The sequence below is a fragment of the Heterocephalus glaber genome, unplaced genomic scaffold (assembly GCF_053883595.1).
Source record: "Heterocephalus glaber isolate CG9 unplaced genomic scaffold, H.glaber_assembly_v1.0 deba00001461, whole genome shotgun sequence".
In the NCBI taxonomy this organism is placed as follows: domain Eukaryota; kingdom Metazoa; phylum Chordata; class Mammalia; order Rodentia; family Bathyergidae; genus Heterocephalus; species Heterocephalus glaber.
The window spans coordinates 17437480-17456918 of NW_028258308.1; the positions used below are offsets into that span (position 1 = coordinate 17437480).

The 19439-nt window shown below is 38.7% G+C and overlaps 1 protein-coding gene across 7 annotated transcripts in view; it reads left to right on the plus strand.

The window, feature by feature from the left end:
- Stox2 (storkhead box 2) overlaps positions 1-19439 on the plus strand; it is a 256201-nt gene that overhangs the window by 214779 nt on the left and 21983 nt on the right. The window contains exon 1 of one of the 7 annotated variants that reach the window (XM_004852990.4): positions 8653-8772. The exons of the other annotated variants lie outside the window; for them this stretch is intronic. Within the exon in view, the coding sequence (XP_004853047.1) occupies positions 8748-8772 (25 nt within the window). The 5' untranslated portion in view covers positions 8653-8747. Of the gene's footprint in view, positions 1-8652; positions 8773-19439 lie in introns of those variants that run through there. 7 annotated transcript variants of the gene reach the window in all.

Below are 19439 nucleotides of genomic sequence, written 5' to 3' on the forward strand. Positions count from 1 at the left end.
CTTTGGGGCCATTATTAAGTGAAATAAAGATTACTTAGATACAAGACTGCTATGCCAGAATACTTAGAAAGTGAGAACGTTCACTCAATCTCTGATAACAGAGATTGCCACTAAGTGATTAATGGGCAGGTAGTGTATACGGAGTGGGTACACTGGATGAAGAGCTGATGTACATTCTGAGCAGAATGGAGTGAGACAGTATGAGCTATCATCATGTTACACATAACAAGGTGCAGTGTAAAACTTGTGGATTGTTTATTTCAGGAATTTTCTACTAAATATTTTCAGGTTGTGGTTGACCATGGATAACTGAAACTTAAAATTAAACCACTTATAAGAGAAAACTACTGTTTCTGACTATCTTTGGGTTTTTTTAAAAGGTGCTAAACATGTAGTGGTGAAGACAACAGCCAACCTGTCCTCATTCTGGGTAATAGGAAGAGAAACAGAGCAGACATTAGGAGTCAGTGCCAGGATCTGTTGAAATACCAGGAAAACAGCACACTAGAAGTACCTTCAAGGCTACTGAGGTGTGTACTGCATGGTGGCTTTTTCTTCCTATTGGGGCTGTAAGAAGTGCAAATTCAACCTGGACAAGCCATGTTCACCTTTGTGATGGAAATGTTTGGCCAATATTTCTTTACACTTTGTCTAGGCTTAGTTTGCTGTAATCGTTTTCCCCCTCATTCATAGTTTGGTGGGTTTTTTAGTGAGTACTGTGATACCTTCTTTTCACATGTGTTTACTTTTCATTCCTCGGTTAATTGGAAGTAACTTGAGGTCTGAGATTAGTTCTGTAGCCACACTTTTTTTAAAAAAAATGACAGGCTTTGCAACCCTCATATCTTTCTCTCTGATTCCATCTTCCAGAGGAGGAATGCAGCTCACAGAGAAGATAAGTTGGCCATAGTTAAATAAGCCTGTGATAAAGTAATTCAGTTTCTCAGCTCTTTGACCTTACAACTAATTCCAGCTAAAAGACCTCTAAGACTCAATAATGGTATATCTTTAAAGCAACAGAAATAATGGTGACAGTTTTGAAAACTAATTAAGAAATACCACTTTCAGATGTAGTCATTGTTTCCCAAGTCAGGGCCATATTTGTCCCCAGGGATTGGGACCGTATACTGACAGGTTTACTATACAACCTCAAGATAAACATAGACAGTCTCCCTAAAGGATCAGTTCACCTGTAAATTTTGGAAAATAATGTTGAATGGTATTTAATGTAAGCAAATTAAAAAGCTTTTCTACTATTAAGACAATCGGAGATTTATTAGAAAGGAGAATGCAGAGCTTGCATGAATTTCAAGAAGACTCCAAAGTGGAATCTTATTTTTCCCCCTACATATTGCAGACTTCTTTAGGCATACTATCACTCTCCACTGTGGTTAAAACATTAGGCAGAAACATCTGAGGTATACTCAAGTGTGTGTTTAACCCAGTAGTTTGGAAATGAATAGTCTACAAGTCCAAAAGCTGTTGTAATAATACGATGTGGAGAGAGGTGGCTTTTCACATTTTCATGCTTTCCCTTTGTTTTCTTACAATTTAATATTAAAACAAATTTAGAATTTGACCTTTTAGCCAAAACCATACAGGTTCTCTGTCTTATTTGATTTTCATCATTCTTTTCTTTTCTTTTTTGGACATTGATTCAAAGACCTGGGGGCAGAAAAAATACCTTCCACCATTACCATAATATGGAAAATGGGATATCTGCATAATTTAGTCTTATCCAAAGTACATTTGGAGAAGGCTTGGGATTCAGTTTTCTTTAATATATTTTACCAGATATTTGTGGAGCAAGACAGATGTCTGCACTGAGAATCAAGAGACCCAGTTCTGGCTTTGTCCTGTCACTAGGAGAAAGTCACTTCCCGCTTTTGGACTCTAGGATTATCTTCTGTCAAATGATAATGTACTAAATACTTTCAATATCTCCTAGCTCCAAAATGCCTTTGTTCTATGTTCTTAATCTTATGAGAGTTGATCTGATTGAAAGACTGTTGAGAATTTTAGTAAGTAGCAGAATAACTATGTTCTTCACTTCATGTTTTTATTGGTGCTCTCTAATACTTGGAGGGATACCAAGAATTGCTCTGTAAATATTTAACTTCCTCGCCTATACTGTGTTGTATGTAATCCAACTTTAATTGACGTTTCTTACCTCATTTTAAAAAATACACCAAACTCAGTAGATCCTGCTTTATAAAGGCCCTGGAAACTTTGGAACTTTGTGTTTTTGAAACTGCTTTTCACCAAATTTTTAACTTGTGTCTTTTTATCAGCTTTTGTGCAAACAGGAAAATCTGATCTCTTGTTGGTGCCCAGGGATTTCTCTTTTAGAGGATTTCTCATCTTTTTAAAAAAAATTTCCCAGTTCAAATTAATATTCTATCTGGGCACTACTCCAAATGTTAGGCTACTATGGTGCAGTCTTTTGGATAGATTTTGTGATAGTAGTGTTAGATGGATATAGTATACCTAGAAATGCATTCTTGATAGTACTCTGATGTTCATACTGGAAATTTTGAGTACTTTCATGAAATAGAAAATAATCTCTTACATCCCCCTGCTTCTGTCTTCCCTTTTTAAGAACTCTGCATCTTGTTCAGTCTGCTGTAATAGGCATATACCTTGTCTCAATAATTATCTTCTCTATTTGGATGTATCCTATACCCTGTAGCCAGAATAACCTGAACATTTAGCAGCAGTAACATCACTCCCGTTAAGAACCTAAAATACCCTTCTCCAACAGTTTAATGTTCTTCAGAAGCTTATCCCAGCCTGACTGTTAGGCTTTCTCATTGCCAGTCTCCTTCATATACATCCTTCCATCCTAGCCAAGCTAGATAGACCACCAGCCAGGCTCCAAAATGTTTTTCACTGTCTAACCACATTGTCTCTGTCCATTCTGGCTTTCTGCCTAGAAAGACATCCTCATCTTTTCTCCTCTTCTGTTTTTGCTTACCCATCCTGTGCAACCTGCCTCAGATGCCTCTTCCTTCCTGAAACACTTCCTAGTTCCCACCATTGTGCTTCCTTGATGACCTCCACTCATATCAGAAGTAACCGTCTTTCTTTGTTCTCATTTCCTCACTGCCTTGAGTGAGTCAGATGTTGATGCTAAAATGAGTACTGGAGCTGTGTCTCATTCATCTTTATACTGACCTCAGCAACAAGCATCATGTCTTATGTATTATATTAAGAAATATTTGTTGACTTGAATTAGGGTAGGTTTTTAAAGTATTGCTACAGACTAGGATTTTTTTCTCCCCTGTTGGTACAGTCTTGCAAAGGGGAGAGAGTCTGGCATCACAGGCTTTTGGTGGTGATGGGAGGCAGAGAAGTAAGTCCCTTGGAAAGCTACATCTGACCTTACTTTCATCAGACCCTCCCTCTAGCCAGCAGTCAATAATTATGCTAGAAGAATGTGGGATTTATAGGTGTAATACTTCTTGAAGAGGAGAATTACTAATGCCTTTAACAAATGCCAAGTAAAATTCGTTGCACATGTAAAGTTGTTTTTTTTTTATCCATTAAAGACTGTCCTTAACCCAATCTTGGGCCACCCCTCTTGCTTCCTTTCCCTTTCCTTCCCAGTATGAACTCTCAGCCCCAGGCAGCATTATAATCCTCCATCTCCCTTCCATCAGTAACACCCTACCATGGTTCATGCTGCCTCTCTCCAGGGCACTCACTCCTTCCTTCAGCACATATTTACTTAATGCCTACGCTGGCTAGCCCCTTTCCAGGAATACGTCTGTAAACACAGCACATGCAGAGATCCCCCACTCCGGGGAGCTTATGATCTAACCTATGGGTTGTCCTGTCTCTTTTCTTTCACCTTGGATTTTAGGACAAGTTCATGCTCCCCTTGAAGCCATTCCTGTCTGCTCCGATTCAGGTTCTTTTCTCCTGAATTCTCAGGGGCACCTGTCGCCTATTCCTCCCCTGTGACAGACACTGCCTTGTATTCTTTGCACTTGTGATGTGTGAGTATCTTATCTTGTTGGGTGCATTTTAAACTTTTTAAAAGTAGAGATAGAGGCCATGCCATTTGTCCATGAAAATATTTGTGTACCAATGTACATACCTGCATTTTATATACTATCTTATGCATATTAAAAATTCCCCAAGTTACTGTAAGTCATTTCAGTTAGGCACTCAATAAATATTTTTAATCGATTTAAGAGTATTTATTGCTTCTGCTTTATCAAGTGCAGCAGCTCTAAGACTGTGCTAGAGTATTAGTCATCCAAGTGTTTATTAAGATTCTGTGTGACTATGTCACTAAGTGTTACTACTATTTAATCTTCTGCCAAGGAACAAGTGAAGTGCGAAGCACAACCTCTGCCCACACCTCATCAACTGAGCGAATCACCTCTGGGATACTCTGGGTGATGTTTGTAAATCTTTACTGTAATGTTGAAGCTGTTATTAAAAGAAGCAGAAGGCCCTGTGGGAGGAGGAGGACTACTAATTATGGCTGGAGTTGATTTTAAGCTTCCCTCTCTACCAAACACTGGTGTCTAAAACTTCAGAGTGCCTTTCTTGCCCGTATATCTGAGTTGAAGCTAATTGATGTCCACCATGAAACTCAGGTTGCTATTAGCAGGGTGATATGAAAAACTTGTGCTTACAGTTTTAACTGGTCATGTATACTTTTTGTGTGATCATTGAGTAAAAGTCTGCTAGCTGAGGATGGGGGCAGTCAGCTGGTCAGAGCTCCTAGAACTGGGCAAAGGCAAAAGCACCTGCTATTCAGGGGTCCAGCCTGTGACCTTAACCTCATTGGCCCAATCTGCTTAGCAGTTGGCTTCAATTTAAATTTAAAAATAGAGAAACTGAAAGTGTAAATAAGGACTAAAAGGTATAATAGATAATGTGAAATAGGAAGAAAAGGGGCAAAGGAGAAGGGGAAGTGGGAGGTTTAGGGGAAAGGAAAGAAGGGAATGGAATTAATATGAGAAAATGGAAAAATGGAAACAAAGTCTTTGTAAATAGGGAGGGATGGAGGGGTTGAAGGGAGGGCAGGGGAAGGGGGAAAATAAGAACCAAGAGAGATTATGTAAAGGTGCAAATTTCCAATGATGAATGTCATTATATAGTATACCTAAAATGTACCAATGATTAAAATGAATAATTGATAATGCAAAATAGGAAGAAAAGGCCCAAAGGAGAAGGGGAAGTGGGAGGGGAAGGGGAAAGGAGAGAAGGGAAAGGAAAAATGATGAGAAATGGAAAAAATGGAAACAAAGTTTTGTAAATAGGGAAGGGTGGAGGGGGTGAAGGGAGGGCAGGGGAATGGGCAGAAAATAAGAACCAAGATGCATCATGTAAAGGTACAAGTTCCCAATGAGAAATGTAAATGTATTGTATACCTAAAATGTGCCAATAAAAGAATTTAAATACAAAAAAAAACTCCAATGCATATAAGGTACTTAACAATAAAAAAATAATAAAAATAGGGAATAGATTTCTTCATTTTTTTGTTTCCAGTGATTATTTTATAATCAAGAAGCATTTTGTATAATGATTAAAGGCACAGATTCTAGAGCCAGGTTTCCTGAATTCAGATCCTGCCTCTGACAGTTTGTTTTTTAAAATGGGAGTCATACTGGTACTTAACTTATTCCTGGATCCTGGTAACAATTAGGTGTTTCTGTATATGAACATAGTAGCCTCATATAGAGATGCAAACATACATGTTTGGATATTAGAAAATTTGAATACATTTTTGTAATTTTCCATTCCTTTTCTTTGATTATCTAGTATCTTGTTTTCTTTATCTTCTTATTTAACCTTTTATATATATTAGAATAAATTTGAGTCTTTTACTGTCAATAGGTGGTACATCAACCAGTGTTAGACCTGGTCTGGGTCTTAAATTGCCAGCTCTAATGTTGCCTCCATTTAGATCTTAATTTTCAATTTATAATTACATCAGTCAATTCTTCAGATATGAGTGCTTCTTAGGCTTCTTGAGTAGTCTTTGGCCTGACAAGAGCATGCCAAATTCGGTGGATTTGGGTGGCTTTATAACTAAGGACACAGCCAAGCTCAAAGAGAATTGATGAACTCTCAGCTGCTTTGGTAGGAGGCCCTTGTGTGGTCTAGAGGCTCAGTGTGGGCCATTAGCTTTGGGCATGACCTGGATGAGAGAGGAAATAGTACATTGGAAGGAGAAATTAAAACCAAATCATTTTAATAAAGTCCATAATTGACAGGGTTTTTGAAAAATGGCTAAAGGAGACCTGGCTTAATTGTGCTAGGGAAGAGTTAACAGTGAGATGCGATAGCCAAAAGACAGTAGTCTTAGACCATATGATTATAGAGTCCAGAACAAGGGAGGGGATAATGCCACACAGAGATTACACTCAGGGTCCACAGCATTGTAGGAGGGAAACTGAGAGGCCAGGTCAGTAAAGAGTGAACTCAAGAAGGGAGAGGATTTGAAAAGCATCAGATGGTAGGAGGTGCTGAAGAGATTTTATTTAATAACATTCACATCAATTGTATTAATCAACCAGTGGATAAGTGTTATACATAGTCTACATGCTCATTAGGCATACCAAACTGTGCACAACTAGAGAAGAGATGATCTGAAATATGGGGTCAGATGACTAGTTACCAGATGTCTTAACAGACAAAAGCAGGTTATACATTTTTCCAGCTTGCTACGGGCAGAACCAGCATGTGGGGTGACAGGAGAAGCTGGTGTGCACTCACCAGAAAGTGTGGCTGACTTGGGATGGGACCTGAGCTCTTTGGGATGTGGTGCTTGAGGTCAGGCTGAATCACAGGAGTTAAGAGAGGATCTGATTCTGGTTTGGGGGATCCACATAGAAACCCTTCCAACTCGGAGGTTTGGGAAAGCTTTACCAAGGGCTTCCCAATGTTTTTGTACTTCCTGGCTTCCATTGCGTCTTCACTTGGTGCTCACTGCAGCTTAGCTGCTGGCTTCAAGAGGATGTGGTTGAATTTGCTGTACAACCATCATCTGTGCAAATCTATTTTGGTTCAGAGTAGGATAATTTGTGGTACCTGGTTCATGAGCTGAGATAGTGAGGGGTCCAGTTTGGGAGAGTTTGGTCAATATTATTACTAGCACAATAAAATTCATTTCTTTCTTAATCTTTTCCTTCTTAATTATTCTTTTCCACTGTGACTCCATTTTTCTCTGGTTTTTATGTGATTACTGATACTCCTGAGATTCTGTCCTCTCTCTCAACTTCCACCCTTTTTTCCTCTTGAAATATTTATATGTTACTTCTTGTACTGTAAATAAAAATCAAAATGTTTTCTCTGTGCTTCTGTTGAATTAGGGCCCTGTGTGTACACAATACGTACATATATATATGTGTCAGTTATTCAGCGTGTGTTAATGAGCATGGTACAAAAGGTGTGATGAAAAAGACATTTTTATGCAGCTATCAACTGATTTTTTTTGCCTTAGTAATCTTAGGCATAGAAATTTTTTTAAAACAGATGAAGCAGCGACATAAAAATCCTATGACTTCTGCCATTTGTGTTGTAAGCTCGGGGAGAACCTCATGCTGAGAGCGCGTGCCTGACATAGTGACCTCATTCCCAGTGCTGCCTTTATCAGCAGTGGCAGAGCTGCCTGGCTGGCGAGGCAAGGCGAGCGGCACTGGCTGCCCAGGCTGCAAGCCCAACAGGGATGTGTGGGGAATGAGGAGACCCAGGCTTGCAAGGACTTGCAGGGCAACTGGAATTCATGACAAAAAGCTCACTGCAGCTAAACTTTGATCCAGTGTACTGTAGAACCGCCTGTTACAAGAGGTAGACATCCTTCATTACAATGAAAAATCAGCCTTAAAAAAAATGTAGGGAAATGTGTCAGATCTATGATTACAGACTGGTGAGTATGTGGCACCAGATCAGTTTCATACATGTGTGTTCTTTCTTCAAGCATCTGGAGGTATGTGCCCTTTTTACTGTTTTGATGATTAAAAAATATGAGTTTCTGCTAATGCATGTTAGGACACCTGGGCCCCTTGCACAGGAGCATGTGCCCTGTGCAGCCCTGTGCTTGGGCTCTGTTCCTGCCCGAGTCTCTGCACTGCACAGACAAAGGAGCCTGCACAGACTCACACAGGCTGTAGCTTTTCTCGGAGTGATGACTCATTTCAGCTCACAAAGGATTCTGGGCAGGGTAGTGAGAAGTCAGGTTGGCTGATCCATCCCTATGACTTCACTTTGCAGAGAACAAGCAGAGGAGGAGTGACACTGCAGATTCCCGAGGCACTGCAGTGGGATGTTGGCTCAGTGCAAGTGGCTGTGATATATGGGATAGACAAGGAACAGGATTCCAGCTGTTCCATGCAAATAGAATAAAGGAATGGTAAAGATGATTCTTTTTTTTTTCTTCCTAAAAACCCAGCAAAATACATTCACAAAGCCTTTTTAAGGTGCATTTTGCCAGCTTTTGAACTGAATTTGTGCCAGTATCTCAAGCCCTGAATTGTAAGAAGAGCTGAGAGTTCTGGAGCTCATTTTTTAAAAGTAGATCTACCAAGGTAAAGTACTAGTTTCCTCTCATGTTCCCTGGGTCCTCCATAGCCAATCTGAAATGCTCATTTAGGATACTATGACGCGAAAGTTTACTCTTTCTTCTTATTACAGATTCTAGGACGTCCGTTTCTGTTACTGGCTCCTTCTTATGCTTGGATCCCACCCCCTAGCATGCACCAGGCTTTAGTGTCAAAGATACCTGGGGGATGGAGCCAGTCCAGAACGGGTCAGGTATGTTTCCCCTGCTTTTCTTTCAAGAATGGTTGTGTGCAAAGAAATGTGGTCAAATATCTACCACATCTGTGATGAAAGTGAGCTGTACTCTGAAAAGTGGTCTTGCTGTTATAGTTTTCCTGTGGCCTCAATCTTGGACGGTCTAAGTACTCCATGGAGGCTGCCCACCTTAAGTGCCATTACCAGCATAACTCATCGTCTCATTAGAGCTGAAAAGTCAACAGCTGTGGGATTTGTGGATGGGAAATAATTAAACTGCCTCATATTTCCATCAGCTGTATATCTCTTTCATTCCCCTGAGGATTTCAGTAAAGATTATTTGAAATTTTTATCTTGTCAATTAAAATACAGTCCCTGAAATTTTGCATGCTGTTTGGCCTGTGATTCTACATGCAATACACTAAAATCCAAGAGAGTCTGATTTATATGCTCAGGGACTGTTTCCAGGACCAACATCATATTGGGGCTGCTATGAACTGTTAAGGAAGTAAGCATATTTCATTGTAGTCTGTTTTAGGATTCCAGTGATGACTGAGCTGTTTTCTTACATCCATGGGCTTTTCACACACAGCTTTTTAAAGAAAATAACAGTAAAACAGTAAATGTAGGTCCTCAAAAGTACATTATATTCTGTATTTCAAATATGAAACATGGTACATCTGAAAACCTGGTCTTACGACCTCATCAAATACATAGTTTTAACACTGTTGTTTGTTAAAGATCTTTTGAGAGTGTTGAATCCTTGATGTCACTTGTAGTCATAATTAGAGCATTTTAAAATAATGCAAACTCTATATTGGATAGGACCCTTGAACATTTCTTTTCTCTCTGTGGTCACAGCCATCCATGTTAGCTCACCTTTTCCTTTCTTCATTGTCAACGTTGTCTCTGCATTTTTAGAATAAAGCACTCTGCATTCTTAGAATAAAGTTGAGGATACTGAGTCAATTTCAAAAAGTATTTGGTCAAGAAAAATATAACCATAGCATGTTGAGAATAAAATTGTATAATATCCCTATACCCCATTAACTCTGCTCATCCTAGAAGACCCAGTCAAAAATCTCTTTTCCCCGTAAAGCTCTCCCAGTGGGAGAGACTACCCCCTCCTTCAGCAGGACGTCATTTTTTAGTCTTTGGAGCTCCCATTGTAGAATCAGTTTGCTAGTCAATTGTATATTTTATTACAGCTCTTCAAAAGATGTTTTGAATACTAATGTGAATATTTCATAATTGCTTATATTTTTATACATTTTTGTCTTGTTTTGCCTCCTAAATTGTAAGCTTACTGAAGGCAAAGATGAAGATTTTTTTCCCTATAATTTACACCTTCTAGCAATTCCCTAACTGTGGTAACTACTCAATACGTAGTTGATTAAGAAGGGGCAGTGGGGGTTGGGGCTTTTGAAAAACATTAATTTGTTGTAGAGGGTCAGAACCATTTCTTGTGTTAATTTTTGTGGAACCCCAGAAAATCATGTTAAGTAGGCCAGACAAAGAAAGACGAATGCCACATGTTCTTATTCATTTGTAGAAGCTTAAAAATGGTTCATAGAAAAAGAAAGTAGAATAATGGACACTTGAGACTGGGAAGGGGATCAGGAAGGAGGGATGGAGAGAGATTAGATAAATGGGTACCAAAATACAACGAGGAGGAGGAATTCCTTCTGGTGTCCTCTAGCACCATGGGGGTAAGTGTAATCTGCAGTAATACATGATAGATTTCAAACTAACTAGAAGAGTCTGAAGTTTCCCAGCACACAGAAAAGGTAAATGTTTCAGGAGATGAAAATGCTAATCACCCTGATATGATCATGATACCTTGTAAATCAAATTATATTGTGGCCCAAAATATGTACAAATATTTTGTGTTCATTTGAAAAATAAATTAAATATTAAAAAAGAATTTTCACAGGTTAGATTAATGCTAAGGTAAGCCACAGCAGTTACACAGGTTTCCCCAGAAACGGTGATTGTACCACCTCTCGATGTAGTTGTAACCAAGAAAGCTTGCGCTGCTCCTAAAGGACTATTACTGTTAAGAGGAGGATGAGATCTAATTTTTTAAAAAGGCTTCTTGCTGGAACTAAATAAATTTCCTATTGATTTAAATTCAAACACTATAAAAAGAGTAAATTAGTTGAACTTAGACTTAGGGAAGATTTTTTAATATTAACAAGTATTTATTAAATATTTATTAGGTGTTAGACACAGTATAAACACTCAACATCTATCATCCGAATCCCTTCAATGTCTCTATCAGTGTGTACACATTGCAAGAGAAGAAATTGAGATTGAAAAAAATTAACTCATTTGCCCCAAATCATATAACTAATGAGAAGCAGAAATGGGCTCTGAACCTAATGTTTGATGAGAGAGTCCATGGTCTTTACCACTTTCTTGTAATACTAAATTTAGGAGAGGAAAGTTACTTAATGGTACAGTGAGTTGACCTGTGTATCTGTCTTACATCCTCAAAATTCTTACATAGTTCTTTTTGATAACAACCTCCTTGACAGTTGGACAAGTGGTAGGGTGTTCACTTCTCAGGGAATCTGTAGCAGTCATTCAGTAAAATTTTGTTGTAATTTGGGGAGTGTAGTTCATTCATCTTTGAATTGTATTTAAGTAGGCTTTATTGTTCAATTATAATTGTATTTTACAGAAATCAGTCATAGTAAAGTCATGGTACCTAAAGTGATGAAGCAGAGAATACAAAGGTTGAGAAACAGCGGTGGGGATTCTAACTTACTAAGTGGGAAAGAGAATGACCTTGAAGATGTTAGGCTGTTTGTATTAAACTGTGGTTGAGATATATCAGTGGAACTTGAGTCATCCCTAGTGTTAGGCTAGGTTGTACTATATTATAAAAATGAAAGAGAGCTACATCCATCATAGCTTACCATAGAAAATGCTTGAGGCATATACTATAAGGACAAGAGAAACTCCATATCCTTAGGACTCTTGTTAGCCAGTTCCCTTAGAGAATTCCATGCCATCTGAGAGATCTTACTAGTTGGTGTCAACTAGGACTGGTATTTGGTTATGATTTTTATTGTAGATGAGAATGGCTTTAACTAATTTTGGTGAGGGTCTAGAAAGCAACATAACAACTGGTGTTGAAAACATCTTGGCCGATAGCAGGGCCTTGCCTCGTCCTGTCTTTAAGTATAGGATGCTTTTAGTCAACAAACCTCTGAGTGCCTGTATGTAAATAGCACCCTGCTTGGTTTTGTTCCATGGTGCCTCACGCAGACCACCCTTAGCATAGTTGTTCTGTTATAATATGGAGCTTTAGCAAAGGTTTGAGGCACTGAAGCATGTAATTGTTCTAGGGCTCATATTTCTGTCCTAGCTTTACAGTTGCAAATCTATTGCAAACAGCCCACTGGTGCAAAAGCATTAGATGCTATAATAAGAGATGTCATCCATCAGTGGTCATCTCTAAGGCGAGGGCAGGCTCCCTAGCCAAGAAGTTCTTGCCTATCACTCTCTGTTGATTGCTCTTCTCTCCCTTTAGTGATTTGTCTACTATGACTAATGAGAGCCTGTACACTGCAAAGATGATAGGTTTCTTCTGTAAACCAATGTGCTGATTGATTTGTTTTTTCACTTGGTTAAATCTCTACATTAGACAACGTAATAAACAGAAAGAATTTTGAAACAGGCTGTCACCTCCTTTTGGTGTGTGCCTAAGTCTCCAGGATTATTCTTAACTCTCTTTAGAAATTTTTTAGTAACTCATAGTTGATGAACACCATTAATTTCAGTATGGAAGGAGCCTTCTATTTATGTTGTCTTTTGAATTAAAATAATTTATTCAAACAATACCTTAGAATTTGGACCTTGTTTAAGAGACCTTTCACATTGAAATAAAACATTAAGGAACCTGGGAGAAGCAGTTAGAGAATTTCTAAACTAAAATTCCTTTTTTATGTCCTTTCCTTCCATTGACTTTTGCAATAAGGACTCAGCTTTAAAGTTTTGAAATCAGTGGCATTTAAAACAAACGTATAGTAAACTGGTAAAAGTGCCGTTTTCAATGTCAAATTTTCTTTCAGATTTCAAATACAAACATTTGAAAGTCAAGTATGGTAATCTGGTTTCAAAGGAAGCATAGCAGCATGTGAACTAATGGGAGCCATATGCTCTGCCCCTCTGTAGAGGTGCTGTGGTCTTCAAGAGAGTGCACAGGAAAGGAATATGTGTTTTCTTTTCAGAATAGCCTTTTAGAAAATATTGTCCTGAACCTTCTATTAAAAGAACCAAATAGTATTTATACATAAAGTTAAGGTTAAAAAATTGAATTAAATTGTAAGGCACAAGATTTGTCTGATGCTCTGCATCAGAGTTTTTCACTTAACTGTAATGTCAGAGAACAGATGATTTCCCCAAGCCCAGGGGCCTTTAGGATAAAACTTGGCAAGTTCATAGTTCTATGAATAATTTGTTGAAAGGAATAAAGTTGCATTGTCCTGGTGGCCTCTGCACATTTTATAGACGCATGTGACTGTTTTTATGAGGAGTCATAGTATTCGCTACATGGGTACTTTTTTTAAACTTTAGTGTTAATATTGGCAGAACAAAGCCAGAAGTAAGACTTTGAATTAGAAAGAGTAAATTATGAAGCCTTTATTATGTGGAGAAAAAAGAATAGCCAATATATTTAGCCATTTCCTTCAAAATTAAAACCCACTTTTTCAGGTCAGATGAGCACTAAAATACCTTTCCCAACACATGAGTACTGTATTGTGATTTTCTGCCAGAATTCTGCTGCATTGGTAAAGGACCATAGAATTTTGGAGCTTAACGGAATCTGAAATAATCTCACCCAATGCCTCATTTTATAGGCAAGAAAAAGACCTGTGAATGTATTTTAAGAGGTAGGGTTCTTATCAACATATCTCCGGAATACTTTCTTATGTTGGGAATTTTCTACCTGTAATCAGTACAGTTGCAATTGTTCCGGTACATGAATTTCACTGGGGTCAGAGATAATTCTTCAACCCAAGGTATAGATTAAATTAACATTCACAGTGAAAAAAAGATACTTAAAATAAACAGGAAAATGGGATAATTGATTACTAAATGCAGGTTTAGAGGGGAATACAGAGATTTAAAGAAAGCTAAAATAGAAAATTTATTCTATTTGGCTTGCTTTTAAGGTTGTCATTTTTTATGGTGCAGCTCACTTGGAGAAATTCTAGCTTTCTTTTTCTTACACAGTTGTATGAAGATTGGTACTTTTAAGACAATATTAAATAGATTTATATTTACTTATTTTTTTATTAAATTTTTTTATTGGTACATTGTAGGTATACAACACAATTACATTTCTCATTGGGAATTGTACCTTTACATAATGCATCTTGGTTCTTATTTGTTCCCCATTCCTAGTCCTCCCTTCACCCCCCTCCACCCTTCCCTATTTACAAAGACTTTATTTCCATTTTTTCAATTTCTCATCATTTTTCCTTTCCCTTCTTTCCTTTCCCCTGCCCCTCCCACTACCCCTACCCCTTTGGACCTTTTCTTCCTATTTTACATTATCGATTATTCATTCTAATCATTGGTACATTTTAGGTATACAATATAATGACATTCATCATTGGAAATTTGCACCTTTACATAGTCTCTCTTGGTTCTTATTTTTCACCCTTGCCCAGCCCTCCCTTCAACCCCTCCAGTCCTCCCTATTTACAAAGATTTTGTTCCTATTTTTCCATTTTCTCATATTAATCCCATTCCCTTCTATCCTTTCCCCTAGCCCTCCCACTCCCTTCCCCTTTGCCCCTTTTCTTCCTATTTCACATTACCTATTATACATTTTGGTCCTTATTTACACTTTCAGTTTCTCACATCAGAGAAACTACTCGGTATTTATACATGTGTGTCCTATTTATTTCACTTAAGAGTATCACCTCAATGTGCATCCACTTAGCTATAAATGGAGAACTACTCAGCCATAAAAAATGAGAAATTATATTTACTTTTTAATAAGTCATTTTTTAAAAGATAGGGGTATCATGTCAGAGGAGATGAATATAAGTTGTCATGAATGTGACAACACAAGTTGTGTTGTCCTCCCTCATATGTGAAGATTGGGAGTACAGAGAAACTGAATTAATGACTAAAAAGGATAAAATGACATACAAAAGGACAGGGCTTTATTACAATGCTATTTTGGGGGCCCACAAATAGAATGAAGGTAGGCACAATTTTAGACCTTGAGTACCTAACAGTATTTGATACATAAGAGGCATTCTGATGTTTCTTAAAAGGATAAATTATATGAGTGAGAAGTTTTTTGGAAATAATTCCAGCTAGTTGGTAGCTAAAAGCCAGAGGGAAGAGAGAGGGATTTAAATAATAAAAATCCATGTTCTGGATAATGGTATTTACTGAAGTAGAAGTGATAAGCTCTAGACAATGAGACTGAGCAAGCTGGCACCTGCAGAATTCCTGCCTGTTATCTCAGGCCCACTTGTCAGCTGTGTGAGTGATGATGGTAGTTGCTACCAGTTCATTTGCCATAGTTACACAAGGGTGATTTTTTAAACCTACCATGTGCCCCATAGTCATCGAGAATAAGATCGAAGTCTTCTGGTCTGCAGAGATCTGGCCTTAACATTTTCTCAGTCTCACCACCAGCCTCTCCAGCTGAGGCCAATACACACCTAGCTCCTTCAAGCTCTACATGCTGCTTCCTGGTCTGCAAGGGTCTTGCTTTCACATAGGGGACTCATTTTCCATTCCTCTCATCATCTATCCTACTGATTTATTTTTCTCCTCATGCTGATCAGCGGACAGAACTTTGCATGAAAACAGTGTTCAGATTTTCACTGACCCACTTTAAATGTTAAATGCCTTTAAAATGGGCGTTTACTTGCCATTGTAATGTTTTGTCCTCTCACATTTTAAGTTCATTTAACAGAAATTTGTTAACTCTGTCCAAGGCACTGTGCTTGCTATTATCTGAGCGGCCCTAGATTTGACAAATGTCTCCTGAGGACTGCTTAAATGGATGTTGGTAAGAAAATAAAGCTAAAATGAAACCTACTTAATTTTTAAATACAATAAGACAGAATAATAGCATTTTAGAAAGAATTCATTAGCCCACATGTACATGTGAACTTATTGAATTGTCTTATGAATGTGTTCTGAACTCATTTTGCCATTAGAAAAATCCATCCTATAAATTATAGACAAGTAAGTTATAGTTCATAATTTATGCAAAGTATGGTAGTATCTGTAGTTTATACAGATTACTGTGACCAATAATATTTTAGCAGTATTTACATTTTCTTATTTTCTTCTTTGAAGAAATAAACGTGATTTAGTTGGTGGAATAATTTTCTAGTAGCATATTTTAGGAATGACTAGTTAGCTCATTAAGCAGATTGAAATAAGATCCACAGAAAAACCTTGGTAAAGCTGAATTATGTCCTATGTTGTGTTGAGAGATATGATTCCATTAATACAGATCTTGATTCCATTAATACAGATCTTAAAACCATGTTCCAAACCTCAATTAATATATAATTATTTTTCTATGGTAATTACTGTGTTTTCAGGGGACTATTGTTCATAAAATTAATCAGAGGTTATCTTCAATTGGATCATTAAGTATATTTGGTCTCTGTTTGCTTTAAATATAAGATCACAAAACTTTAAAATACCCTGAGAAATCCACTGTATTATAATGTTATAAATAGCTATTCTTTCATTCAAAAGACATGGCATGTACTGGGTTTGTTCTGAAAGCATTGCATTATTGTAGATACTGGGGATGTGGAGTTCATGTCTCCTTCTGTCATGGAGTTTATGTTCTAGTGGATAAGCTAGTACCAGGAAACACATACACATACAAGCACACATTCAGAGAGTGAAGGCAGTGAACTCCAGTTATGTTGAAGCAGCATTGGACTGAGGTCAGGGTAGAGCTCCCTGGGTACACAACCTTTCATTTAAGACCTGAAGTATGAGAAAGAGCCAGTCCTAAAAAGGTCCAATCAAGGAGAATCCCAGGCCAAGGGCACAAAAAAATACAAAGGCCCTGCCTGAGTTCAGAAGAAGCCTGGCATGTTCACAGCTTAGAGGAGGTTGTGAGCGTGGGATAGAAAAGGAGTGAGTGAGTAGGCAGAGGTAATCTCAGAGGCAGGTGGAGAGGCCCAAACCTTGCAGATCCTTGTAGGCTGGTGAAAACTCATAGACTTCCCTTTAAGTGCAGTAGGCAGCCACTGCAGAGTTTTATGAAGGGCAGTGTTTTCTGTTTTTCTATGAGGATCCTGACTGTTCTGTGGAGAAGGGGGTGTCAGGAGCAGGGAGGAAGACAGTATCATCAAGTCATTATAATGGTGAGACGTAACGGAGGTTTGCAGAGGAGTTAGGGGAGACAGCAGTGGGATAGATAGCACTGGACTTGGAGTTGAAGGAACAGATCCAGGAAGCATTTGGATGTAGACTAGATAGAATTGCTGATGGATTGGGAGTGGAAAATAATTTCTCTTAGTGAAGTATAAAAACGGGATGACATGGCAGTAGTTACTTAGAGCATCCAGATTCCATTTTTGCTCTGTATCTTGAGTTAAAACTTACTGCACATATTCATTATTATGGTGAAACTGATTTTTTTCAAAAACTCAATTCAGACACACTTAAAGCATGCCGCCTCTTACAGTTGGCTGCAGTGAATGAAAAGAAATTAAGAAGATGGCAGCGGAACTAAGCAAATCATTTCATCTAGAAGCACAAAGCATGGCCTAAAGCAGTTTGTTTTGCTAATAGTCATTTCCTTTGTACAGAGAAGATTCCTCTTGTAACCTACACAGAGTCAGGAAATCATTTTGAGCTGTAGTTTTTAAAATCGTATTTTCATATTTTTGTATTTTTAGTCTTCTGAGTTCTTAGCTATGATGCTTAAATTTTAGAAGATGTTAACCTTCCAAACGATACATAAGTCAAAGGTTCCTAGAATCTGCTCTGAACCCCTCCTCTGACAAGCTGGCCCCCATCCTCCTTTTCATCGGACTTTCAAAATCATCCCAGGTGACTTTGAGTCCCCATGGCTAACACTAACCTAATGACTCAGCAAGAAGGCCAGCCTCAGGGCTCCTTCTCCTCTACTGTAGAGGTGCAGGGAGAAAGAAAGAGCCACAGAAGAGTTAAAAGTTACTGAGGGTCTGTGGCCAAACAGCAGGGCTTTGCATGGGAGGATAGGGTTGAACAGAAGTGCCTCCCCCTCCCCACCTCAGCCACAACTGAATACCAGCATCCATTCATTTGTTACACCTTGGTTTTGAGAATAAGATTTGGTTTGAATAAAGAGTACACCAGTTCCTTTAAAAGGTTTAAATACACTGTTCAAGGCTGTGGCCAACTTGCTCCCTCAGATGGTCCCAGGCCACACAATTGTATCATTTTTAATTAAGTTCTCAATGTGAATTGAGTTTCCCCAGGCAGTAAGTGAAACTCACATTCCCAGTAACAGCCCCAAATTCCATGGGTTAGATTCCGCCTGCCGTTGTCCCATCAGCTACTGTAGGAACTTTTTCAGAGGGCTACTTTTTTGGGGGCAGACTTGGAGATTGAACCCAGGACCTTTGTGCTGAGCTACATCTCCACCACCCACTCCCCTTGAAACAGGGCTTGCTAAGTCATTAAGTTGCCTAGGATGGGCTTGAATTTGTGACCCTCTTGCTTCAGCCTCCCAGAGTGCTGGACTTACAGGCCTGCATCACCACACCTGGCCCAGATGGCTTCTCTTTATGATACTTATGTCTCATGGGCCCCAGAAATTTGTAGATTCTACGTTAGATCAATTCCTAGTTTCTGTTGATTTTTAACCTCTTTGAACCTACACTTTTTCTAAAAATTTGGGTACTTCTCCTTCCTTCTGGCCATTGGGGCAATGTCTTACTCCTCTCACATCCATCTCACAGACACTAGAGTCACAGTAGGGCTCATGGAGCCTCATGTGATGCAGCAGGAAGGGAGCTCTGAACTACACTGCACTTGGAGAGAGGGTTCAGGCCTCCACTTGGACCCTGGAGTCCTTTTGCTTTCTGCGATGCACCTGTTAGAATAACCCCACATGTGGTGATCTCCAGCCCTGTTCTCTGATTGTATCCATCAAATCATTTTCCCATTTTGGTCCATCAAAGCCAGTTCAAACTCTTTCCCAAAGGACCTCTATAGTCACCTGCAAACTAGGGGTTGTGGCTGCCGTAACTTTAAGTGCCCCAACAGTGTGGATGCTGGTCCATTCCACAGCACCCACACATCTTCTGGGGAGAATGCTGCCTAATGCCACATGCTGACCTGAGTCTTAGCTGTGTGACCTGAGCCACCACAGCTTATTACATGAGAAATCTTGCTTAAGAAACAAAAAGAGAGAGGTCATGTGAGTTTATGTGGGGAATAAAATTAGGAGCTCACAGGGGCAGGGGATTTAGCTCAGTGGTTCTGCCACCTGCCTCGCAAGTGCAAGGTCCTGAGTTCGATCCCTGATACCAAAAAAAAAAAAGAAAGAAAAAGATTAGGAGTTCACAGATACTCTGTTGGTAATTTTCATCTTCTTTCTGTAGAACGTCTTTGAAGTAAAATATAAGTATAACCTCAAGGTATAAAATAGGTGGCCCTCAGTTCTCAGGATCAGGCTGCCCTCC